Source organism: Stenella coeruleoalba, assembly GCF_951394435.1.
Source record: "Stenella coeruleoalba genome assembly, chromosome: 1".
NCBI classification, from domain to species: Eukaryota; Metazoa; Chordata; class Mammalia; order Artiodactyla; family Delphinidae; genus Stenella; species Stenella coeruleoalba.
In genome coordinates, this window is record NC_137169.1 from 161,189,603 (window position 1) to 161,216,355 (window position 26,753).

The 26,753-nt window shown below is 42.7% G+C and overlaps 1 protein-coding gene across 3 annotated transcripts in view; it reads right to left on the bottom strand.

The window, feature by feature from the left end:
• Window positions 1–370: 370 nt before the first annotated feature.
• DSTYK (dual serine/threonine and tyrosine protein kinase) overlaps window positions 371–26,753 on the bottom strand; it is a 57,051-nt gene continuing 30,668 nt past the window's right edge. The window contains exons 2-12 of one of the 3 annotated variants that reach the window (XM_079939550.1): window positions 19,593–20,075; window positions 14,763–14,995; window positions 14,046–14,129; window positions 13,211–13,387; window positions 12,457–12,586; window positions 11,926–12,082; window positions 11,347–11,479; window positions 9,325–9,438; window positions 6,917–7,031; window positions 4,296–4,430; window positions 371–3,722 (exon numbers count right to left, since the gene is read on the bottom strand). In XM_079939550.1, coding sequence (XP_079795676.1) covers window positions 3,535–3,722; window positions 4,296–4,430; window positions 6,917–7,031; window positions 9,325–9,438; window positions 11,347–11,479; window positions 11,926–12,082; window positions 12,457–12,586; window positions 13,211–13,387; window positions 14,046–14,129; window positions 14,763–14,995; window positions 19,593–20,075 — 1,949 coding nt within the window. In that variant the 3' untranslated portion in view covers window positions 371–3,534. Of the gene's footprint in view, window positions 3,723–4,295; window positions 4,431–6,916; window positions 7,032–9,324; window positions 9,439–11,346; window positions 11,480–11,925; window positions 12,083–12,456; window positions 12,587–13,210; window positions 13,388–14,045; window positions 14,130–14,762; window positions 14,996–19,592; window positions 20,263–26,753 lie in introns of all 3 variants that reach the window. The other 2 variants (XM_079939549.1, XM_079939548.1) reach the window with 2 other exon arrangements.

The following is a 26,753-nucleotide window of genomic DNA, read 5'->3' on the forward strand; positions in this document are numbered from 1 at the left end:
CTGAGGACTGTGTTCTTGGAAAAGCATATGCAATCTAAAAATGTATATACCACAAACTATTTTCTCCAAAATAATAATGATGAGAAAGAGAACTCAGTCATTCTGAACTTTATAGTAGGAGAATATACGATATATGCATAAAGATGGGATATATTTAGCTGTGAAAGATGGCTGGAGTTAGTGGAGAGTTTCACAAGTGTAACAGGCTTATCTACATTAGATGACTACTGTGTAGGGGAGGCTGAGAACCAGAGATTCAACCTTAGCTTTTTCTTTAAGACTTAATCACAAACACATCAACTGTTTAAGGTGTGCTGCCATCTCCTGGCCAAACTTGTGTTGCAGTCAGATCACAGCAGTTACAGCAAAAAGTGAAGCAGCTATGAGTATGATGTGGTAATCCAAAACAAAACAAACACGCACACCCTCTGGGAGAAGGCATGCTGCGTGCTGACGGACAGTCCCTGGTGGCTACAGATAGTGCTGCTCTGCTGGTAGAGGCCTATGATGGTGTCCATCAGGCACTGCCGAGCAAGCAAATCTGAAGAGCAGGCTGAGGCAAAAAAGGAAATTCACATATTCCAAATGCAGATAGGCCCATATATAGATTCCATGCCCAGATTCTCTCACAGTGTAATGAAGAGTACATAGGCTTGTGCACAAGTTCAGAATGTTGCAAGTTCGTGCTGAAAAGAGGCTGGTGGAAAGGGTGTGAACCCAGGAGAGGCTCTGAAAAATAAATTGCTATCACTCCACTTTGCCCCCGTCTTGGCTCTCCTGCCTCCCATTCCCGGGCCTTACCCTCTGGTAGTGGTTATGTCAAGTGCCCAGAGACCGAGAGCAATCCATGGGGGAGAGTAACATGTTCCATCGATCTCCAAGGCAAACTAAAAGACCTCTAGGGTCCCAGTGGAAATGGAATGGAATAGAGAGCATTCTGTAGACACAGTGAGGTTAAGGGAAAACAAAAGCCAAACAGATATGAACCTAAAACGTTAATGTGATCTTTATTATACAGCACATCTGGTGTTTGTGCACCCCAGAAGTATACACAATACTCTATAAAACCAAACCCAGCCATTCAAAATTACACTAAATGAAGACTTAACCCATAGTTGCATCTCTTAAAAATATACACAATTAACACTGTCCCGCTGTAACAATATCATGGAAAGAGACAGGTAGCACAAGGAGGGAGAGCGTGTAAGAACTGAAGTTTGTGCCAAAGTAATTTTCTCTTGTTATTGCACTTTTATTCTACACACTTAGTATATTACACTTTTTATTTAACACTGTAATAATAAACATTAGTCCTTTGAAACAAACAAAAACATTACATAAAGACAAAAGACAACAAGCTGTCCAGGCCAATTTCCTTTCCAACCCTCTGAGTAAGGTGTCCCCCCAGTGTCAGGTGTTCACACACAGTCTCTTCAGTCAGCTCTGTGGACTGGATGTTAGTTAACAAAGCAGATAAAGTTAAAAATAAAACCCTTTTCAGAACAGTAGTGTACTTAAAACCCCCCAAGGGAGTTTGCCATACAGGTTTCTCAAGTTGACTCCCTCCTAACCCACTTAAACATCACACTAGCCCTAACCCACCCCACCCCCACATTTAGAAGGATAAACCCTCTTTTTTTTTCTTTTAAAGAAAAAGTGGGTTATTTGATCCAGCAAATCCAAAAATCAAGCTTTGAAAACTCAAAGAAAGCAACTACTCTTTCGGCAATGGACTCTTCGAGGGCCATTTATTCCACTCTGATGCAGTATGAACTTAGGAGGTTCCCTGATTAGTCAGATGGAATACCACGCATGCCGTCTCTCCAAAGCAAGGCCAGAGGGAGTCTGTTCCCCAAAGTGCTGTTATAATCACCAATCCCTTTTGGCTTCTCAGTGCTAAATAATAAGCCAAAAAATAAAGTGTCATTCAGTGCAGTTATCACTTTGCAGCCCCGCTACCCCAAACCACTTTGCTGATCAGGAAAAAGCTTTGTCAACACCTCTTTGGCAGCTCAAGTGAAAATGCAAAAAAAACGCATTGGAGAGCTGACAGGTACTGCTTGAGAGTTCTACCAGTCCCCTGTTTCTATCCGTGGTAGTAATATATCCCTCCCTTCACTCTTTCCTTGAATTTTAGTGTTAAAAATTAGGAGAAGCTGCTGCCTAGGCTCTGTCCCCTTGAAACTGATGGAGTCACAAATGACTTCTTTGGTCTGGGAAGAACCAGCACAGTCCTCCTTCCCAGAGAAGTGAAAGGCTTTTGCTCAATCAATGAGCCACTCGCTGCAGAGGATCCAGGGAACTAGGGCATGCCTGTGGAAACCTCACCCCGACGTGCATTCCGCAACGCCCCCAGACTGACCTTGCCACTGGCTCCCTAGGCACTAAGGCAGCTACTCTGGAGCCCCAGGCTCCACCGCGTCTTCTGATTGCTCTGCAGGAAGGTCCGTCACTCAATTCTGAAGCAACAGAAGCGACCAGACCTCAAGCACATTAAAAATGGCCAGGTAATCATTTTCAGGCTGGGGTAAATTGCCCTAATTAAGTTGGTAAGAAGGATGGAACACAGTGAGGGTAACTCTTTCATCCCATCCTTCTTCCTCCCCCTGCCACAATCTCACCTCACCACGTGGGAGCACAGACAACCAAAGCTAGGAGGTAAAATCTTCAGGACTTCGGCCTTGTTGAGCCCTCTACGGCCCAAGTGCTGCCAGGCCTCTTTGAATATCTAGTGTCTTCCCAAGTAATATACAATACAGTACATTTCATGGCATTGCATCACCTAAATAATGGATGCCAAGCAACAGAAGAACCCCAAATTAGCAGACACTGTTATTCAACAAAAGCAAAGTATACACACGTGTTATACATATGTATTCCTGTACTCAGCCTGCTGAGCGTTTAAATAACACTTCCAAATATCTACATGTGGACTCTGGCTGACCTGCACCTTTTCTCAGAATACTTTTTAAAAAATGAACTGCAACCACTCATCTCCTTACTAAGCGTTAGCCCCTCCCTTGCTTCTCCCTACTCAGGCAAAATATGTGCGCAATCTGCTAGAAAACTGGTATCTGAGAGCAGACTAAGCCACGGGGGATAAACTGAAAAGGGACTCTGGGTGGAGAAAAACCTAACCTCCCATGTGTAAACGGAGCTATGAACTAAGACTTCCAAAGAATGTTAGGAATGTGGGCTCCACTATGGGAGCACAGAGTCCCGATTATGGCTGGAGTTAAAAGACAGTCTGGAAAAGGGAACTAGGTAAGACTTTTCTTGAAATTTCATACAGAAGAGATTTATACTGACTTTTTGGCTAAAGAAACAGCTTGGGCATCAGTGAACTGCTGGATATGCTCAAAGCCATCCAACTCTTCCCTATCCAGGAGTCATCTCTGCCTGGAAAGGTCTCAAGTTGCCCCCGCAAGCATCAGTCCCCTTGGGAGCTCTCTGTAATGAATGTCAAATTCTTCCCATAGCCAAAAGGTGAGGGGAAGGAAAGAAAGAAAGAGCGAAAGAGAAAAGTCTCTGCTTTCAAGTAGAATCATCGAGTCCTCTGCTTGGCCTCTCAGAATGTGACTTGCATAGCCGGTCCATGATGCCCTGGAGCATGGGCTGGACAATGCCCAAGAGAGGTCTCTGCGAGGGGTCACCATCCCAGCAGGCTTCCATCAGCTGCCAGCACTCCTCGTCAAACACAGGGAGGCGTTCTGGACGGGCCCCTAGAGAGAGGAGCATGGAAATAAGACCCGAGGTGGCGAGAAGGGAACCGACACAATGAAGAGGCATGATCAGCTCACAGGCTCTGTCCCCTTGAAACTGATGGAGTCACAAATGACTTCTTTGGTCTGGGAAGAACCAGCACAGTCCTCCTTCCCAGAGAAGTGAAAGGCTTTTGCTCTATCAGTGAGCCACTCTCTGCAGAGGATCCAGGGAACTAGGGCCCCAGTTGGGGCTCAGGATGCTACACAATGCAGTGAGCTTTGGCTTCAGCTGCAGGTATCTAGGTTAGAACCTAATAGTAGCTGTGATGAAAAACTGGAATACACTGGCAAGAGGATGTTGAAGAATTAGAAATTTTAAAGATAAAAACCTGTCTGAGAGTTCAGAACCACGCTGCCTGGAAGCAGAGGTTTGACTTAAATGTCCTTTCTGGATTCCATGATGGTTTAAATGTGTATGAGGTCCTGCTGTGGAGTGGCCAGAGAGGAGGACAGGAGGCCGCTGCGGCAGTGCCTGGTCTCAGTCTGCTCTCTTCTGGGGAGTCAGGGCAAAGCAAGGCTCGTGGTTCTTACCTCTCCGCACATTGTTCCAGAGATGGTCTTTGCTGGCACACCTCTCAAATGCCTCAGGGAGCTTGACAGAGCCTGAGCAGATATACCAGAAAAGAATGCCAAAAGCGTAGACATCCACAGAATTATCATACTTCCCTATAGCAAGAAAGGGTGACAAGTAGTGAGCCAGGGAGGGAATCAACAGCATCACCACTAACTTGCATCTGCAGAGGCCTTTACACATTCTTTCCTAAAGCCTTTAATGCCCATTATCTCTTATAACAACCCTGTTAGGCAGGACACATTTATAATGCCCATTTTATAATACGAAAAACTATGGCACTGGGAGGGCTAAAGATTGAAAGAGCCAAGACTAGAACTTGACAAAGGGGAAGGAAAACAGGCCTTTTACTTTATTTTATTTATTTTATATTTCACTGATAGTCATTATATTTTGTATTTGATTATTGTTTGTGTGAAGTACTTTTTTATTTTTAAAATAAATAAATTAATTTATTTATTCTTTCATTCATTCATTTTTGGCTGTGTTGGGCCTTGGTTGCTGCACACGGGTCCTCTCCAGTTGCAGCAAGCAGGGGCCACTCTTCGCTGCGGTGCACGGGCTTCTCATTGCGGTGGTTCCTCCTGTCACGGGCTGGAGCACCGGTGCCTGGAGCACCGGCTCCAGGCACGCGGGCATCAGTAGCTGTAGCACTCGGGCTCAGTTGTTGTGGCTCACAGGTTCTAGAGCACAGGCTCAGTAGTTGTGGCTCACGGGCTTAGTTGCTCTGCGGCATGTGGGATCTTCCCGGACCAGGGATTGAACCCGTGTCCCCTGCATTGGCAGGCGGATTCTTAACTACTGTGCCACCAGGGGAGTCCGGGCCTTCATTTTAATGGGACAATCAAAAAGATTAATCCTGAAAGGTCATGTTAGGGAAATAAAGTTGGGAAATACAGGTGGGTAGATAGGTTGGAACCATAACATAAAGATTTTTAAAGTCGGACAGAAGAGTCTGGATTTGATGGGCAGCAGGAGTAATTTATCCTTTAGAGCAGGAGGTGACATGAAGAAAATATTTTAGAAAGATTATTTTTACAGCAGTAGGATGAACTGCAGTAGAAATAATCAAATGAATTTAAATATGAAGTAGCCAAGATAAAATAATAAAAGTGGGAATAGAAATTTTTTTAAAAGTCAGGGAAAGAAAAATGATGACTGTCTATTTCTTTTCAATGTGCGTAGGACTACAGCTATCCAACTAACTCCTAATCCTTATATGTATCACTCAATGAAGGGTTGGGGGAAGACTTGTGGCTAATGAGAGAAATCCAAATATTACAAATTGCTAATTTTAAGTCTTACCAATACTAACAAGTGACCTGCCATTCCCTTTCCACCTTCCCCGGCGATGACGCAACCTTCCTCATCCATTCAGCCTCAAAACCTCGGAGTCATCTTTTAGTCATTCATTCCTGTTCATCACCCATATCAAGTTAATTACAAAATCTTGCCCATCCTTCCTCTGAATTGATCTCAAATCTGTAACATTTTTTGTTTCAGCACTACTACCAACTTAATCCTAGGTCTGGTCTCCACCACTGGTCTCCCTACATGGCTCTTGCCACTCAATCTGCCTTACCTACTGCTACTAAACATTTCCATGAACATCTCTTTTCATCCGTCACCTGTTCAAAAGCCCAATAGCTCCTTACTTCTTTCACATCAAGCCTTCACTCCACTGCATAAATTTCAAGCTCAAATATATCTTATCTCCAACTTGTTTGCTATTACTTCCCACACTGATTTCTTTCCTGTCATGCTTATTTCTAATCGGCAATTTTGCTCCTATTTCCTCTCCCCCAGCCTCCAGAATTTTCTCTCCTACCTAACATGGTTGGACTCTAGAGACAGAAAGACCTAAATTCCAATCCCAGCCTCATTATGTCTAGCTCAGTGTTTTGGGGTTGGTTTCTTCATCAATCTGGCCTCAACTTAATCCATGACATGGACATAAAAATGCATCAATATCACCACAGAATTGTCATGAGGATTAAATGGAACAAAATATATGATATAACATACCCACAGTGCCTAGCTCAAAGAATATATTAATAAATATATTGACTTCCCTTCCCACCTACCAAATTTTCCAGATCTCATTCAGTTTCTATCCAGAATGTCCCCTCTACCACAAAACCATCTAACATTTCTTCTCTGAACACCAACATTATGTAGCACTTAATCACATGTTGTCTTATACTGCTTCTTAATTATTTTACCTCTCAATATATCTCTGTCAACTGTAAGTTCTTTAATGATAGAGGACAACTCTTATTATATAGGAGTTATTCAATCAGTACTTTAGGATTAAATAATTGGTTGACTATGGCAATGATGGCACTGACAGCCCAGAGAGACATCCAAAACAACAGTTGGTGACTCCCATTTACACTTTTCTTTCTTGCCCCTTTACCTCTTCACTTGTCCCCCTACTTGTCTTAGGTTTCCCCTGTTCTGGTTTCTCCCCTGCCTGTGCCAGAACTGCCAGTAGTACTTGTGGATACTACTTAGCCCAAAGGGTAGCACTTGGTTAAAACACGGAGCCCTGCCCAAACCCACTCCCTGCCCTCCAGCTTACCTGTGAAAAGTTCAGGGGCCATATGAATTGGTGTCCCCACAATGCTGCCTGACATCATGGCCTCTGGCTTGCAGAATCCTAAGTCAGTGATCTTGGCACGGTTCTGCTTGTCCAACTGCCAACAAAGCAGGGTGAGAGTCATCCTATGCCTGGTCCTGCACGTAGCGCTCAGCTGCATACCCAAGCTCAAAAGTAGGCATCTACCTCACAGCAGTACTTAATCAACTCTGCCTCTATTCTCCCTGTCTCTAGATTCACTCCCATTACTGTCTTCTCCCCATACTGTAAACAACCTGATGGCAAGGACTGCCTTTTTCATCTTTGTACCCCCAGCACTTAGCATAGTGCCTAGCACATATCAGGAGCTTAGCAAATCTTGGAAGAATGAATAAATGAAGGGCACTGAGGAAAGTATTATTAGTTCCTGATTATTCTCCTCTGACCTCCAGAACCCAGGGCAGGAAGTTGCTAAATAAGAAGGTTGAGTCCTCTAGTCAGCTGAGGAGGGTTTTTTAATTCCCTCTAGTTTCCTTTCCTGAGGTCCAAGACAATAAATCTGTCCCAGGTGAACGGATAAAGAAGATGTGTGTGTGTATATATATATATATATATATATATATATATAGGAATACTACTCAGCCATAAAAAAGAATGAAATAGTACAGTAACATGGATGGAACTAGAGATTATCAAAAGAAGTGAAGTGAGTCAGACAGAAAAAGACAAATATCATGTGGTATCAATTCTATGTGGAACCTAAAATATGATACAAATGAACTTATTTACAAAACAGAAGCAGACTCACAGATATAGAAAACAAACTTATGGTTACCAAAGGGGAAAGGGGGTAGGGGAGGGATAAATTAGGGGTTTGGGATTAGCGTATAACAACTTCTATATATAAAACAGATAAACAACAAGATCCTATTGTATAACACAGGGAACTACATTCAATATCTTGTAATAACATAAAATGGAAAAGAATATGAAAAGGAATATATATGTAGAACTGAATCATTTTGTTGTACACCAGAAACTAACATATTATAAATCAACTATACTTCAATAAAAATAAAAATTAAAAAAAAAATCTGTCTCATTTGGCTATTGACAAGCCTCTTAGGTTTCAGCCTAGAACTTTAGGAAGATATTTCCCTCCCCCCAAAACTGCTATCATCTTTATATATCATTTTTTAAAATTTATTTATTTATTTTTTGGCTGTGTTGGGTCTTTGTTGCTGTGCGCGGGCTTTCTCTAGTTGCGGCGAGCGGGGGCTACTCTTCGTTATGGTGTGTGGGCTTCTCATTGTGGTGGCTTCTCTTGTTTCGGAGCACGGGCTCTAGGTGCACAGACTTCAGTAGTTGTGGCACGTGGGCTCAGTAGTTGTGGCTCACAGGCTTAGTTGCTCCACGGCATGTGGGATCTTCCCAGACCAGGGCTCGAACCTGTGTCCCCTGCATTGGCAGGCGGATTCTCAACCACTGCGCCACCAGGGAAGCCCTCTTTATATATCATTTAACTGTTGCCAGAGACACTTCAGTGATAATCCAATATATTTTCAAAAGGAGTATGTCAAAAGATTCTTTATAATTTAGATAACAGGACTGGTAGGTTCATGACTATCTTACCTTTTAAGGTGTGTTTACCCATCTCAGTCCTCATCTACCATCTCAAACCCTAAGCAATAACAAGACCTGGAATCCTCAAAAATATCAATGTCACAAAAGCAAAAAAAGGCAGGACTATTCTAGATTAAGAGGCTAAAGAAACATGACAAAATGCACTGTATGATCCTTGGATTGGATCTTGGGCCAAACAAACAAATAGACCATATTTGGGATAGTTGAACATATTTGGGACAACTGGAAAATGTTAATATAGACTGTGTATTACCTAATAATATTGTATCAATTTAAACTTCTTGGGTGTGAATAATGGCATTTTAATTAAGTGGAAGAATGTCCTTTTCCTTAGAAGATACAAGCTGAAGTATATAGGAGTAAAGTTTTATCTGCAAGTTACTCTCATAGTTCAGTAAAAAATGTGTGTGTGTGTGTATGTGTGTGTGTGAAGAAAGAGAGAGAGAGAAACAAAGAGAGACTACAATAGGAAAGAGAATATGAATCTGGGTGAACAGTATGTGGGTCTTCATTGTACCACTCTTTTAGCTTTTCTGTAAGTTTAAATTTTCTCAACAGTGTTGGGAGAAAAAACCTTAAGCAATATAAGCTAGGCCTATGATGCAACTCCCCCCTAAGCTTCAGGTCCAAGATACCATCCATCCACTCTGCTGTTAACTGGTCACAGTCTTTTCCTGTGACCGAATTTACATTCATGTGTACCTCCCTCCACAGGTCACTTACACATAGAGACAGGGAGTTATCTTGGGGAAACAGCTCTTACTTACCAGCACATTCTTCAGTTTGATATCACGGTGGACAAGTCCCTGGCTGTGCAGGAAGCGGATTCCTTCCACCACATCTAGGGCTATCTGCAAACGGGTCTCCAGGGTCAGCCCAGCCTTGGGGAGACAAAAGGGTTTACCTGTCACTAAGAAGACAACTCCTCAATCCAACTTGCTTATACCAACGAAGAGTTCCTTCTGTGAGATACTGAAAGACTGACCACGCTAGGGTACACAAGGGCAGAAAAGTGGATGAGAATAAGGGAAGAAGAAGGCAGTCAGGAGAGGAAAATAAAGGAAAAGCAAGGAAGGGCAAGCCATAAAGGCCAGGTCAGATCCCTTGGAGGCAGCACTTAGGCCAGCCGGATGATCCCCAAATGTGACTAGGAGAGCCACAACCAAACGCCTGAAGGCATGAGTGCATCTCTAACCCTGAACAAACTCTAGAACTGCCTTAGAGGCTCAAAGTGAGTATTTCTAGGACTCTCAGGCAGATTTACTTCCATTGCTTTGTAGGACTGGTTAGCCTTTGGTTTTATGGATTCAAATACCAAAGTCCCCCATCTTACTTCTACCAAGCCTCCAATTTAGGGTCTCTTGAATTCTGGAGAATGTTATATCACTCATCCAAAAGCCCATATATGGTTGTCTAACCCACTTATGGAAAAGAATCACACGGTACTTAGCTTAACTCCCCTGAAATGAAGAAGGAAAGCCGCTTGCAGAGTCCTTTTATTCACCATATTGATTTCTCATGGCTCCTGCAAGCATTTCTAAGGATTCTTCTGTCTTATTCCATATAAACCGGTACAAGAGGCACCTGTGAGAAGGGACCTACCAGATACTCTGGGGTTAGCTTTTCCAGCTCCAATGTAGAGGACAGACAAAAGAAACCTCTCTATTTCCCTGCTGGTGGCTGTTTTAGATGAGGGGAACTCAACATCCAACTGAGGGTATTTCACCTTCATCCAAAATCTTTCACTTCTCACTGTCTACGGCAGAATTTGAATGCTATGGAACTTTTAACGTTTTTGGTCTTCTATAATTTGTTCCCAACATTTCTTTGCATATTATCTCCCCTCTATTCCCCAAATGAACCAGCTCCTCCAACACAGTCAGTGTCCTTCAAATGTTCTGGGCACTAAGCTATTCCTTCCCCCGGTATGACCTCTTCTTTCCATCTGCCCAACTTTTACCCATCAGGGTTCATTTATCCAACTCAAATGCCACCTGTTCATGAAATATTCACTGACTACAATTATTTTATTTTATTTTTAAAAAATTTTTTTGAATTTATTTTTGGCTGTGTTGGGTCTTCATTGCTACGTGCGGGCTTTCTCTAGTTGTGGTGAGCAGGGGCTACTCTTCATTGTGGTGCGCGGGCTTCTCATCGCGCTGGCTTCTCTTGTTGCAGAGCACGGGCTCTAGGCACGTGGGCTTCAGTAGTTGCAGCACACGGGCTCAGTAGTTGTGGCGTGGGGGTTAGTTGCTCCGCGGAATGTGGGATCTTCCCAGACCGGGGATCGAATCCGTGTCCCCTGCACTGACAGGTGGATTCTTAACCATTGCACCACCTGGGAAGTCCCTACAATTCTTTTAAAAGCCCCTGGCCAATTATACTTTTTGACATCCCCTCATGTTGCTTAATACAGGGCCTTGTACAAAGTAGTCACTAATAAATATTTGTTGACAATAAAAACTAGCTTAATTCACTGAGAACGAAAAAAGAGAAAGAATAGCAGAGTTATAGAAAGCTTTTCTGCTCTTCTGTGTAGTCTAGATTTTTACACTACCACGAGAGGTAAAAGTGGTGAACTGCAGTATTCTGGATATAAACTGGGCAAAAAAACATGTTCTGAGACATTTTTAAGGTTTTTTGGAAATGAAGGTAATAAAGCTTGATTACTCCAACATTGTCTTATGAGAGCTAGAGGCTCTGAATAAAGAAGAAAGGAGGAAAGGCCAGAAAGGAACCTGTGGATCTGGCTGCCAGCTGGGCCTCACTCCCTCCTTGCCCTGCCTCACCTTCAGCCCACTGTAGAGGTCCCGGTGCAGCCGCTCCATAATGAGCAGCACAGCGATGCTGGAACCACCACCATAGTTGTAGTCGATGACGGAGCCGTGCAGATCCACCAATCGCTCATGCTTCGGCAGAGACCTGGTGAGGAGCGGAAAGGTCTGGGCTAGAGCTAACCTTGCATAGCATGTCACTACAGTGGAAGAAATAACCCTGAGACCGTGCAGAGTCCAGGCCCAGAGGTAATAGCCCTCAGTACAGCGAGAGGGCAAAGAGAATGGCCTCTCTAACGAGGACAGAGAATTATGGAATCTAAAAACTGACAGGCCTTAAGGACTAAGGAAGAAAGTCAAATGGAAGGATGGGTCTGAAAAATTAGGACGGTGGGGAAAGGGCAGGTAGAGGCAGGAAAGGCCTTGAAGAGAGCACATTTCTGGGCCAGACACTGGAATACTGGTCTATAACATTTTGAGACATAGGAATGGAGAGACAAGGTTTACTATAGCTCTTGGTACAAAATTTATACCAGGCTTCTAAGCTTCTTCTCTGGATCGTTCCCCACGAAGATGAATGAGACCAGAACCCACCTCATGTAGTGGAACTCCAAAGCTAGGTCATTCCAGTGCTTCTCATCTGGAGGGACAACTGACTTGAGGGCACAAGGGAAGTGTCCCCCCCAGTTGTCACACAGGTACACCACACCATACTGGCCCCGGCCCAGTTCCTGTCCCAGTTTAGGTTTACCTGTAAGGTACAGAGACAGAGATAAGGCAGGAAGGATGGGAACTTGCTGGGCAACCTCCCTAAGATTCTTAGACATGGACCTGCCTAGAAGCAGGAAGTCATAATTATGCCAGGGGAAGAAATTTGGATGTTTTCTAAACCAGTAGTAACCTAACTGGTTTAATTTGAATAAACTTTGGTTGTGTTATTTGAACTATATAAATAGCAGGACCAAACAGACTTCATCAGAAATTCAAAAATACATCAATGGGTGTTTAGGCAGCTTCACAAGGAAGCAGCTTTAGACACTGGGGTTCTCCAGGGTTGGACATGAGGATGTCAGGTATCCAGAACCTTCCTCCTCCAATTTACTAGGGAAAAAAATAAGGACTCACGATGCAGCAAGACATCCTGTAAAGAACGGCTTTCCAGCGAAAGGCGGGCCAGGCGGGGAGCATGATCTTTCCGAACCTTCAGCCATAGATCTTCAGTTTTCTCCAACCGGCCTGAGTGGCCAGCTTCCAGCTGGGAAGGAAAAAGAAGAAAGAAATATGACTTATCAGGTCCCCAGCTTTGGCTTCTTCACCTATTATATGGGGATAATAATATCTACCTCATGAGGATACCTGTGAGAATTAAATGAGATATATGTAACATAGCTCAGAGATTGGCAGACCGTGAGCATTCATTAAGTAATACTTTTTCTTCCTGGATGCATAATCACGTCTACCCACCCTCCCCTCCACACACATGTACACATGCACACGCGCACACCCCAAAGGGATAAGCAGATGTCACATAACTGCAAACTACTATGGAAGTTGGAATGTCATCCCTTTCTGTCACTCATCCCTAAAATACTATATAAACTCATATAAAATTCCTACCCCTCGATTTTCATTCCTCACTCAGTGAAGTGGGGAGACATTAATTGAGTTCCCTCCATTCTCTCTAAAGTTAGAGAAATATCCACATGAAAAAGTTACTGATGAAACAACCTGTAACTTAGTATTATCCTTTAACAGAATAGAAAGGAAATATACTGATGACTTTTTAAAAATTATGTAGACAGCAGTAGATGAAACATTCCACAGTGGATGAGGTTCCTCTCCGATTGATCCAGCTGTATGTCCTTTCCTATATACCCACCTGCCGCAAGGAGGCTGCAAAGGCCTCATGAGAACTGTTGAGCCGAGTCCGGAATTGGCTGCAAATGCTCTTGGCCAGCTTGGAGGCGCTGAGGCTCTCGATGGCTTCCTGGGCCACCTTTCTCTTCCACTCTAATGTGATGGCAGGTGGGCTCACCCATGTGATGCGCTGGATGATCTGTCAGGGTGAGGACAGTGAGAACACTGAGGGATGGGAGACAGGAACCACCAGGAAGAACCAGCACCCCTCCCTCTCTGGGTTACCCACTCGTTAGGCCAGGATCTTAAGACAAGAGCTGTATGAAGTCCAGCACTCCTCTGCAATTCCATCTACCTCAAAATCGGGGCTCAGCCCAGCGGAAAGCATCAAAGAACACTAGGCCTAGTCTGCGTGCTCACAAATCAATACGTTACACTCAGTACTGGGGGTGCCTGATAAACCCCTTTCTAAACACAGCAAATAGCTCTACGGAAGAGTCAGATGGAACATCAGAAAGGAAACCGCACTCATGGCCTCTGGCAACAAAGCCTGCTTCTGAGAAAACACTTAGGTTGGGAAAAAGAAATATGAAGAAGATAATGAAGCAGGGTTTTATGGCTCCATAAAATATCATTTAGACACATCACTTTTAAGAGTTAAAGGGGGCACTGTTAATAATTATGAACAGGCATAAACCAGGATTCTCCCAGGCAGGCAAACCACGACAAATGGCCACCTGCCCTGACAGACATCAGTTTGTTTAGGACAGACACCCTAGACATCAGTTTCTGTTGGAGCGACCAGATTCACCTAAGCCAACTAGGGGCTGAAAAACACTTCCCTAAACAACCTCTACCTGTTTGATTTGCTCCCACAGCATCCTTGTAACTGAGGACCCTGAGTGAAATGTGACTTCAACATGATAGGCAGCATTTAAGATCTGAAAGAGAGTACACAAACGAAAGTCAATATTCCCTGAGTAGAGTGGCTAATTAAAAATGCAATAAATGGGGCTTCCCTGGTGGCGCAGTGGTCGGGAGTCCGCCTGCCGATGCAGGGGACACGGGTTCGTGCCCCGGTCCGGGAAGATCCCACGTGCCACGGAGCGGCTGGGCCCGTGAGCCATGGCCGCTGAGCCTGTGCGTCCGGAGCCTGTGCTCCGCAACGGGAGAGGCCACAGCAGTGAGAGGCCCGCGTACCGCAAAAAAAAAAAAAAAAAAAAAAAAAAAAATGCAATAAATGATATTTATTTCAAGAACATGGTGCAGTTTCAAGGTTCCCAAATCTATCCCTCAGTGTATGTGCAGAGTCAATGCAGGCTGATCATCTATCTGGTGACTATTTGGGCTCCTTTACTTCATCTTCATCTTCTTGCTCATTGACTTAACCGCAATTTGACCGTTCACAAGCACCTCCCACGGACAGCGGTCATGAGATAGGAAAATAAAATAGAATTCAAACTGGACTGGCAAAAAGTTGAAAGGGAAATTCTTGACCAACTTGAAGCTGGGTTCGTGGGTGGATTCTGTTTCATGTGTTATCTGTGACACGCTCTTAACTACCCTTTGAGTACCTGTTTGAGATAATTACTGGTGATGTGAACCGAGACATCCTGAGACTTCTCCAGGCTCTGCAGACACCGTTCCAGCGTTCCGACGAAGCTCTCACGTAGGTAATCCACAGAGCTGATCAGCTTGTTAGCCACTGCTTGATTAAGCCGGGAGATGATGAGTTCCTGGATCTGTCGGATGCAGCATTTGATCTCTCTGGTGCCCACTGGTTCTCCATTCTCAGGGACAATGACATCTATGGAGGCAGAGCAAAAAGCTAGTTGGCTGTGAGGGGAAGGGGCAGGCACACTGAATAAAGGCAGCTCCCAAGTCAGACCCAAGGAGCTACCATGAACAACAGCTACTAAACGCATATGGCTGACAAACTGACTCTCAGTATGACCATGGGCCATGCAATCCTCAACTACTTAAGGCATCTAAGAATCGTGAGAAGGAGCAACTGTGTACAGAATGAACCTATTGATTTTGTCAGCTCTTATATCACATTTATAGAAGAGGAGAAACAACATTCATTGACTGCAGACTATTTGAAATGCACAGTAAGTATTTTTCATATGTAATCTAATTTAACCCCAACAACAACACTGTCAGGGGTATATTACTGGTTATATTTTATATGTCAGGAAAAAGCCTCAAAGAGAGAATAAAGTGGGTACTGGGAAGGGATGGTACAGTTAGGAAGTAATATAGCTAGCATTTGAATCCAAAGCTCATGGATTCCAAAGCCTCTTATCTTTGTAATAATTCACACTTCCTAGCATATTAATGAGAAAAATCCAAGAGTCAAGAATTCAATTTTAATCAACTACTAGAGAAATAAAAAGTAAAACTGGAACGTTGTCCCCACTATGCTACTAGCTCTCAGGATTAGAAAAGTCTGTTTTGCAAACCAGAGGACAGAAGAACTTAAGAGAAGACAAATCACCTATAAAAATTCCACTCCTAAAAAGGCCCTCTCTAATGTTAGAAACTTATATTGGTACTACCTCTTTGGAAGATATCTGGCAATATCTATCAAAAATTTAAGCTAACCAACCAATAAACAAAAGAAATCTATACACCCTTTGACCCAACTACTCTTTCTGCTTCTAGGAATTATTTTTCTAGAAATATACCCTTACAAGTCTCAAATACATGCATGCACAATGATGATCAATGCAGTATACTCTGAGAGAGAAAGAGAGAAAGAAAGGAAAGGAAAGGAAAGGAAAAGAAAGGAAAGGAAAGGAACAAAAGAAAGAAAGGAAGGAAGAAAGAAAGGGAGGAAGGAAGAGAAAGAAGGAAGGAAGGAAGGAAGGAAGGAAGGGAAGGAGGGAGGGAGGGAGGAAAGGAAGAAAGGAAGGAAGAAAGGGGCTTCCCTGTTGGTGCAGTGGATAAGAATCCGCCTGCCAATGCAGGGGACCCAGGTTCGAGCCCTGGCCTGGGACGATCCCACATGGCTGTGGAGCAGCTGGGCCCGTGAACCACAACTACTGAGCCTGCACTCTGGAGCCAACGAGCCACAACTACTGAGCCCGTGTGCTACAACTGCTGAGGTCTGTGCACCTGGAGCCCATGCTCCACAATAGGAGAGGCCATCGCAATGAGAGGCCCGTGCACCACAACGAAGAGTGGCCCCCACTCGCCGCAACTGGAGAGAGCCCGCGTGCAGCAACAAAGACACAATGCAGCCAAAAATAAATAAATAAAATAAATAAATTTATTAAAAAAAATAAAAGAAAGCAAGAAACAGCCTACATATCCAGCAGTAGGGGAACAGTTAAATAAATTAAGGTATATCCATTAGAAGAAGACAAATTCCTCTGCACATTTATGGAAAGATCTCTAAGATATGGGGTAAGTGAAAAAGCAAGGGCAGAAGAACATATAGAGGAAAACTAGATGACTAGGAGACAGTACCTTTTTATCTTTGAGTAAAGTACCACGTTTATAGGTACTATCTTTTCAAAACATAAATAATTTATAAAGTATGTATGTCATGATACCTAGTATGCATGCATTACCTTTATTTTAAAACAAACAAAAATCAGTAATAAAAATCTGGCTCCGGGGCTTCCCTGGTGGCGCAGTGGTTGAGAATCTGCCTGCTAATGCAGGGGACACGGGTTCGAGCCCTGGTCTGGGAAGATCCCACATGCCGCGGAGCAACTAGGCCCGTGAGCCACAACTACTGAGCCTGCGCGTCTGGAGCCTGTGCTCCGCAACAAGAGTGGCCGCGATAGTGAGAGGCCCGCGCACCACGATGAAGAGTGGCCCCCGCTTGCCACAACTAGAGAAAGCCCTCACACAGAAACGAAGATCCAACACAGCCAAAAAATAAATTAAAAAAAAAAAAATCTGGCTCCATAGGATATGTGGCAGCTGTCTTCTAAATCTACTTGTCATTGCCTGAAGGATACCCAGAATGTATTAGAACAAGGTAAGAAGCAGCACGTAAGTCCTGTCTAAGATGTAGCCAACTAGGTAAGTAGAACCACAAGTCCATGATGTAGTTAACAGAGCCAGACATTTGATGTACTTGTTCCCAGTTACTCCACATCTGAACTAACCACTGTGCCCCAGGTACCAAACATGATTACCTGGTACATGATAGACAATCAAATGTTTTCACTGACTGCTCAACCTACCTGCCCTGACAACCCTTTATCATGTCTACTCTGATGCTGGCATTGATGCTCCGGTGTCTTTTATTCAGGCACTGAATTAAATTAAACATTCAGAAGATTTCCTAGGATTTCCACTGCAAGTGAGCACTTCTCAGCAACTCCTCCCTACAATGGGAATTCGCCAAAGAGGTATCTTCGTTCATCTTTAGAAAGACCTATAAGAAATCAAGCATGCTATGCTTGCTAAAGTATATTTCCTTTGTATCTATAAGTGTGACAAACATATACCATCACTCACACACTCATTCATTCTCCAAAGATATACTATACACAGACTCTGTTATTTGCTGCAAGGGATATAGTGATGAATAAAGACCCAGATCCTGTTCTTCATTTCTAGGATTTTAGAAAATAGAGGAACATAAACAACTATAATAATAAGATAAAAAGTGAAATATACCAGAAATTTCAGTTCCAGATGAAATTCTATGGGAGTTCAGATGAACTGCAATCATTATTAGCTAAGAAAATTAAAGACAACTTCATGAAAAATGTTATTTGGAAGAGGCCTTGAAGGGTAGGTAGGATTTGAAAATTCACAAATAAAAGAGATTCAGGTTTAGGGCAGGGCATAAGCAAAAAATAAAATAAAATAAAATAAAATAAAGGAAGCATACAGAGGACAGGAAGCAGTTGAAACCAACCAAAAAAGAAATTACAGGAAGGTGCATAGTGGGAAATAAGACTGAGAAAGTTGGAAAGGGTTAGGCTTTGGAAGATCTTGAATACTAGGCTAAAGGAGTCTTAACTCAGTCTGCAGAAATAGAGCCAATAAAGATGAACTGGGGAAAGGAGAGAAAGATCTCAGTGAGATCAGTCAGGTAACAGTAGTTCAGTTAGACTAAAGAGGAAGGAATAGAGAAGCAAAGGTATATATGAAATAGGGAAGAAGACTCAGCAGGACTTGGCAACTGACTGGATACGGGGACAAGAGAAAGAAAACAGTTAAAGACCATGCTGAGGTTTTTGTTTGAGACTTTTTTTTTACTTTTTAAAATATTTTTATTTTTTTTATTTGGCCGAGCCGCGCAGCACGTGGGATCTTAGCTCCCCGACCAGGGATCAAACCCGTGCCCCCTGCATTGGAAGCGCAGAGTCTTAACCACTGGACCACCAGGGAAGTCCCCATGCTGAGGTTTTGAAGCTGGTTCCCAGGAAGATGGTAGCATCGGTCACTGGGAATAGATTAAGAAGCAGTAAAGCATGGAAATTAAGAGTATGGGCTCAGGAATCAGACTGTCTAGATTCAAATTCTGCCTCTACTATTTAGTAGCTGTGTGACCTTGAGCAAAGTACTTAACCTGTCTAAGCCTGAGTTTCCTCATCTAGAAAATGGCAATAAGCAGAATCCACCTAGGGAGGTTGTTTTAGAGAAAAACAAAGACAAAAAACTGAGGCTAGGTCCCATGTCAGAAATGCTGATTAGGTCTGGAGTGGTCTTTAATGGTCTCAAGCATCTACATTTTCAAAAAGCCTCCCAGGTTATTTGGATGCATAGCCATGACTGAGAACCTCAAGGGTAACTTGCAAACCACGTACTTTAATTAATAGGTAGTAGAGCTAATGTTCATACAGAAGTCAGTATACAAAGTCAGTAGCATCTAAACCTCAGACACCAAAAGACCAGACTAAGCATTTGGCCCAGTTTTGTTAACAGTCATTCATGAAGAATGGGAACGCCAGAAAAGCCAAAACCGCTACTTTGGGAAATCCTTCTGAGTTAGGTCTCAGGAGCAGCCTGAAAAGAAAATGAGACCATGACACACAAAAAAGAACAGACAAAGAAGCATGGGCCATGCCAAAGGAGCCAGGGTTGAAGCATGACTCAGTGACATTCTTCAAGCAGCTCTTCTCCAGTTTTATCAAGGCCAAGGGGATACAGATATAAACGGGAGACTAAAGAGCACTATTGGGATGAATTTACCAAAAGCTGGACTAACAGTCCTAGGAAGGAATGATGGTGGAATCTTCCAGGAAGGTCTCTCAGAACAAAAGATGCCACCTTGGCTAAATGATTTAAGGTGGGCTCCTGCTAATGACAGTGGGGGTAGGTGAGATGATCCTGAGGTTCCTTTGGGCTTCAGAATTAATGAACTCAACTTCCAGCTGGAAAAGAGTTAGAGGATGCTGTAGTCCCCACGCCCTACCAAGTTCTCTAGGACCTACCTTTAAACTCCATGTTGGCAGCATCATCCAGAAGCTCCTCCTTCATGGTGTTAAGCGTCTCAACGATCATGTCCTTCATTTCCTCCTGCTTTCGGTTGGCAATATTCATCAGTGATTCGTACAACTCATTCTCCTTTTTTCGTGTATATTCTAGACGTTTGGGAGTAATCTGCAGGTCCCGCTGCATGTCAAAGGCCTGGTTAATAAAGATGTCGAGGCAGCGGCAGTGCACCAGGTTCAGGGCCTTGGCTGCGTCCACCAGGTGAGTCTGTAGCACCTGGTGAGAAAATGTGTTCAAGTGTCTCAGCTTCTCACTTTGCTCCACCAACACGCTCTGAGCTTTGGTGTCCTGGCTGGGGTTCCCACAGTTACAGTGACTGCTGCTCAGATAGCCCAGGTCAGTTAGCTGGCGATGGAGTGGTGATCTTTCATTCTCCATTCTTCTGGTGGAGGAGCTGATTATCTCCGAGCCCAGCTTCGGCACTTTGAAAAAGAATACGGGAAAGGAGAAATACTTTCGGATTTCCTGAAGCTCTTGCTCATCCCTTTCAGAGAGTTCATCTTTGTGGAGTGCATAGGTTATCACAGGCAAGAAATCATTCACCAAGTCACCCAGAACATCCACTGTGGGCCGGAGGCCTTGGCACGGTGCTACCACAATGTCCACTTCCTAGAAGGGGAAGGGGGTCATATCAGCACTTCAGGGTCAGAACCAATCCTTGCCTCCCCAAAGTCCCACACTGAGGCCAAAATCCAGATCTATGATGGGGCAACTGAACTTCGGTATGCCCCAGTCATTTGTCCACCTCCTTCCTTGGTTACCAACACTCCCTGGTGCAGCCTATGCAGGCAGGCACTCGTCCAGAGAGAGTGAAAAAACAAGTAAGTAGAAAGGATGGCAGTCCTTTTAGCCATTTTATTTATTTTTATTTATTTATTTTTTCTTTTAGCCATTTTAGATAAAAGAGACTATTTAGTCCCTTTTGTTGCTTTGGAAACTCCCATTAATTCCCTCTGATAAAGAAATAAGACAAATAGTAGATGAAGAAAGAACTCTTAACAGACTGGGAGTGAATCTGCCTAGAACATTCCTCCCCCTCTTTCTAACCTGACTAACTCATCCCTATCTTTCTAACACAGCTAATTCCCAAGGTCCTTTAAATCTCAATGTATACATCGTGTCATACCCCTCGGGAGTCTTTCCTATTACACAATCCCGAGCACTCTCTACTTCTCCTTTTCTTAATGTTCAACACATTTAAAATTTATTTATTTAAAACCTAATTCTTTCCCATTAGGCTATAAACTCTTTGAGGACAGGGACCATGTCTATCTTGTTCACTACTATAACTCCAGTGCCTAGTACAGAGTAAGTCCTTAACTTTGTTGAATCAATCAATCAAGCAGCAAACCAAAGGCTAGATCTGCCAAACATTACGGTCCTATTCTAGGAGTTGGCAGGCATCCCAAAGTCTTAGCCACCTAAGTCTTAGTAATACCTTTACGCTCATGTTCACTTGGTCTGGCAGAGATTAAGATTTGCCTATCCAATATTTAACCTCTGCATTATTGGGAAGGCAATGTCTTTTATAGACGGGGTAGCCAATAATAGGTGGGGCAACAGGAAAGCTCTTTAAAGGGTTGATTCTACTAGTAAGTACACCCTTTGGACTTGCCCTTCTTGCTTGGAGCACAGATGTGACAGACAGAGCAGCAGTGATCATCCTGCAGTCCTCGGGCAAACGTGAGAGTAGAAGCCAGCCTTGAGGATGATGAAGCAAAAAGAAATAGGGGGACTTCTCTGTGGCGCAGTGGTTGGGAATCCGCCTGCCAATGCAGGGGACACGGGTTCAAGCCCTGGTCCAGGAAGATCCCACATGCCGCGGAGCAACTAAGCCCATGCACCACTACTACTGAGCCTGCGCTCTAGAGCCCATGAGCCACAAATACTGAGCCCGCGTGCCACAGCTACTGAGGTCTGCGCGCCTAGAGCCTGTGCTCCGCAACAAGAAAGGCCGCTGCAATGAGAGGCCCATGCACCACAGCGAGGAGGGGACCCCGCTAGCCGCAACTAGGGAAAGCCTGCATGCAGTAACGAGGACCCAATGCAGCCAAAAATAAATAAATTAATTAATTAATTAATTTTAAAAAAAAGCAATAGGGAGCTTGGATCTCTGATGACTACAGAGCTGCCACACCAGCCCTCAACTGCCTAGCTTTAGACTTCTTTTATGTGAGGGAAAAAAACTAACCTCTGTCTTGCTTAAGCAAGCCCCTACTTTTCTGATTGTTTTGTACGATGAATCCAATCATAACTGATAAACCCAACGCCTGAAGTGAGTTTCAAGAATGATCTTTGGTTTAGAAACAACTTTCCACAGGTCCTTTCCCTAGCTAGTAGTTTCTTTTTATTGTTCTACTTCTTTCCTAAGGATCTTGAAGCACTTAAGAGCATGTATTTCCATCCATGCATAGGTTCCTCCAAATCTCTGAAATTGCCTACTTTGCCTGGCACTCCAGACCTAAGTGTTGACCTGGAGACTTGTGCCTATATCACCATTGCAGGCACACCAACTCCAAAGTCTGCAGACTCAAAATCAATCCTTTGCAAAATTCTAGTACATTTTAAAGAGTTATGAAAGAACTCAACACAAATCTGCTCAAGTCTGTGTCCTTAACAGTTATCAGATGTAGCCCATTTACTTTATTTGAAATCTAAGCTATGCAATTTGTTTATTTTCTTTCAGACTAATACTCTGTTTTTATTCCTTTTTTGAGCAATAGGTATCATTGATGAAAGATTTTTAAAAATCAAAACCTGGGATCTTTTCCTTTTTGATCTCGGCTGGGAAATGCCAGCCTATTGTTTCTTGTAGTGTGTGTGTGTGTGTGTGTGTGTGTGTGTGTGTGTGTGTGTGTGTGTGTGTGTGTGTGTGTGTGTGTGTGTTGTGTGTATGTGTTGTTTCTTGTAGTGTGTGTGTGTGTGTGTGTGTGTGTGTTGAAGGACAGAGAGACAGAGAGACAGAGAGACAGAGAGAGAGAGAGAGAGAGAGAGCGCTCTCCTATTTCCAGCAAAGCACAAAGGTCTCACCTTCTTCCTCAACAAAGAACTCATAAATTTTATTTGCAGGTAGGTCACAGAACTTTCATTTGGCTGGCCACTTTGAACTCCCTAAAGCTAAAAGTGCTTTTACCATCTCAGCATTTGTAATTTGAGCAAACACTGTATAAATCCTCGTGCTTTCTACCCAAGCCTAGGCCAAGAAGAAATCTGCTGTTTCATGTGTGCCTCGAATTGCATGGAATGTTTTCTGATTGGAAGACTAGTGTGACACTCACCCTGCTATTCAAAACAAGCCCCTTCACTACACTGAGTCACACGGCTGGAGTACCAGTCACTTCATGAGGCACATTCAAAAAGTGGGTAAGCAAGAACTTTTAGGGTTTAGAGTACCACATGCAATTGCCTAAGTGCCAAAACTTTAAAGACATATAATAATTAGATAGGCTAGAAGAGAACCCCAAGAACTGAAAATTTATAACAAGATAATTACAGATGACAGTGGTTTTTTAAAATATTTTAAAAATTGCTTCTGACTTAAGTAAATATCTTTTTAAAGGTATAAATCAATCAAACTTATTATAGAAATATTAAGGGAAGAAAGCCTAAATATTCAAAACCTAAGTTAAGTGTTGTTTAGAAAGTTTTCAGGAAGAATTTTGTTGGCTTGTTTATTTGATGGATTTTCTTAAAATTCTAAAATAAGCTTCCAGGTTTTCCTCAAAGGACCATTTTGTGTGTGTAACACAACCATCAGCCAAAGCTGCCACGTCCATTTGTAGAACCAACATCCTTTGTAAGGGACAGTTGACTTTATTTGCTCATAGTTGCAAATTCATTTTTTAAAAAATGGATTCAGTGGATAAAGAAGATATGGCATATATATATATATATATATATATATATATATATATATATATACACACACACACACACACAGTGGAATACTACTCAGCCATAAAAAGAATAAAATTTGGCCGTTTGCAGTAACATGGATGGACTTGGACAGCATTATGCTAAGTGAAATTAGTCAGAGAAAGACAAATACTGTATGGTATCACTTACATGTGCAATCTAAAAAATAAAACAAACTAGTGACTATAACAAAAAAGAAACAGACTCACAGATACAGAGAACAAACTAGTGGTTACCAGTGGGGAGAGGGAAGGAGTGAGGGGCAAGATAGGGGTTATGAGGTACAAACTACTATGTATAAAATAAATAAGCTACATGGATATATTGTACAATACAGGGAATATAGCCCATATTTTATAATAACTATAATGGAATACAACCTTTAAAAATTATGAATCACTATGTTTTACACCTGTAACATATAATATTATATATCAACTATACTTCAATTTTTTTAAATTCCCCCAAAATGAATTCTGATGGTAGGTACTGCCTGGTAACATTGGCACCTAGAAAGAAGTTGTCTACTCCTAAATACATCTTGTACTAAACAAAAATGGATAGAAAACAAGTACCATGCTCTCCTCCGTTCCCCAGTTAATTAACTTGTGCAGTCAGTCTCACTGTTCTGACTACCGAGACTGTTGGAAGACAGGCAAAAAGAGCTGCTGGCTGAGACCCTGGCAGCAGTACAAATTAGACTGGAATGTGATATGTGATTCTGCAATACTCACGGCAAAGGGATGACTCATGCCTGACGGTTATAAACAAAAAGGGAAGCCATCACTGTCTCCTGGAGACAGGGAGTGAAAAAAATTCACAGAGAGGATGAGCCCTGTTCTGGGTCCTATTATGGCCACCTGAGAGGGAAGACTGACCTCAGACTGTTTCATGGAAGGCTGTGTTCCTTCCTGGCACTTAGAACAGTGTCTGGCACTTAATGAGCATCCAATAAATAAATGTGCAGTTGGACTTCCCTGGTGGTCCAGTGGTTAAGACTCTGTGCTTCCACTGCAGCGGGTGTGGGTTCGATCCCTGGTCGGGGAACTAAGATCCCACCTGCTGCTTGGCATGACCAAAAAAATAGTAATAGTAAATAAATAAATAAATGTGCAATTCCTGGATGAATAAATGATGCCTTTACTACTTGCTCAAAACCACTTTCAATCATCCTATATAAAATTTTCTATTTTTAGCCCATATCCCACACATTTATCTGGAACTGCTATTTGCATCTACTCCAAGAATGAAGCAGTGAGTAAGCATTTTGCTCCTAACTCAATCAAGGAAGAAGAATCCCAGGGAATCATGAGAGTACGCCATAATTCCCATTTTGAGTCACAGCAAATTCCTAAAGAGATTTCTCTTTTAGAATACATCTGCACAAATCTGTCGAATCTACATAAGTTGATATGTTACCATCAATTTTCTTGGCAAGATTAAGAGAATGTAATAGAAAGGAGATTGCTACTCTGCAAACACCAGAATTTACCTCTCTGGTTTTGCTTTTTATGTAAAAGCTTTTTATGTAAAATGACACTACCTTAAGTGCCAAGAAGAAATGCCTCAATCACTGAAGCCTGACCACTTCCTAAGAATATTGGCTCTTACTGGTGAGGACTCCTTACTCTATGGCTCATGGCACATTACTGAAACTCAGTGATAGCTAAGGATGATTATCTTAACTGATGGTTCAAACAGAAGATGATCACGTACTCAGGTAGGTCATAAATATCTTTGTTTTCCCTATAGTTCTGAAGCCTCATTACATCACACAGAAGAGAAGTACATAACTATATAAGAGTCCTGCCCTTGCCCAGCAACTGACACAGCCTCGACTCCAATCCCTGCCTCTGTATTCTACCTATCGTCACTATCAATTCTCCTCCCATGCCCACTCTCACAGGGCAATGGGAGGTTTTTCCCATCTGTTTTTACACAGGATTGATTTTTCCTCATTTTTATACAGTTCCCTGAACTATCACTCTTAAATATCAATTACATATAAAGGCAAATACCTCCCTCTTCTTGTTACACTGTAGAAAATCCCTTTACTCTTGGTACAAACACTCTCCATTGGGGAGCTGCTTTCTAGAATATAACAGGCCACAAGCAGCTGTGTCAACCCAGAGCTTCACCCCAGCAGTCAGCATAGAACAGATACAAGCTCACCTCCCTACCTAGTAAAAAGTAGGGAGTGGTAACTCAGAGGCCATAACAAGACTTGGGAAAAACCATAATCCCAACCAAAGCCCTGAACTAGCCACAGAAAACATGAGGCCATCATGCTAAAAGTGGAAGTATGTTTACAATCCCAAACACCCCAAAGTAAAGGCTTTAGGTCTGCGTCTCAACTCATAAGCATGAAGCCCTTAAGGATCAGAACTATCTGATTTCATACTGTGATGAATGAGATAACAGACAAGTTGACAAGAATGTACTGAATAGCCTCTGTGTGGTCTGTTGGGTTGGCCAAAAAGTTCGTTCGGTGAGGGAATACATTGTTTCATAAAATTCTTGGTGAAAATGAAAAACGTGTCTTTTATTTTTACTTAAAACCAAACGAACTTTTTGGACAACTCAATACCTTGTGGATATTCAAACATCCAGGTACCCACATATACAGATAAAAGCAGGAAAGTGAAGCTTTATTCTCTTATCACTTACTAGACCCAATCAAGAGAGACCATAGTAGAATGGAGAAGAAGGAAGAAGGGGAAACTTTACCTTTTAACTTTATAACTTTAACTTTTGTGTTTTTTACCTTTTTATAACATCTCTCATTTTATTACAAAAGTACTTCATAATAATTATGAAGAACTTTGCTTCTAACTAGAGCAGAATAACTCTAAGTAAGCTGGAACCAGAAGGACTTAAGTTTGACAAAAGGAAGGAGTCCCACGGTGGATGGCTGTCAGGGAAGGGACAGGTGACTGAGAGAATAGGAAATCCTCTTCTCAAGGACACTGATTAATTCATTCAAAGGGAGACTTGCTAAGTGCCTGACACTGTTCTAGATGCTTTACACTTAGTCTCTTATTTAAGCCTCACACCAGTCCTAAAAGATACAGATTACTACTTCTATTTTACAAATGGGGGACACCCCAGCACCACAGTCACACAGTTAGTTAAGTAACCAAGCCAGGATGTAAGTCCAGGCCCACCTAACTACAAAGACAGTGTTT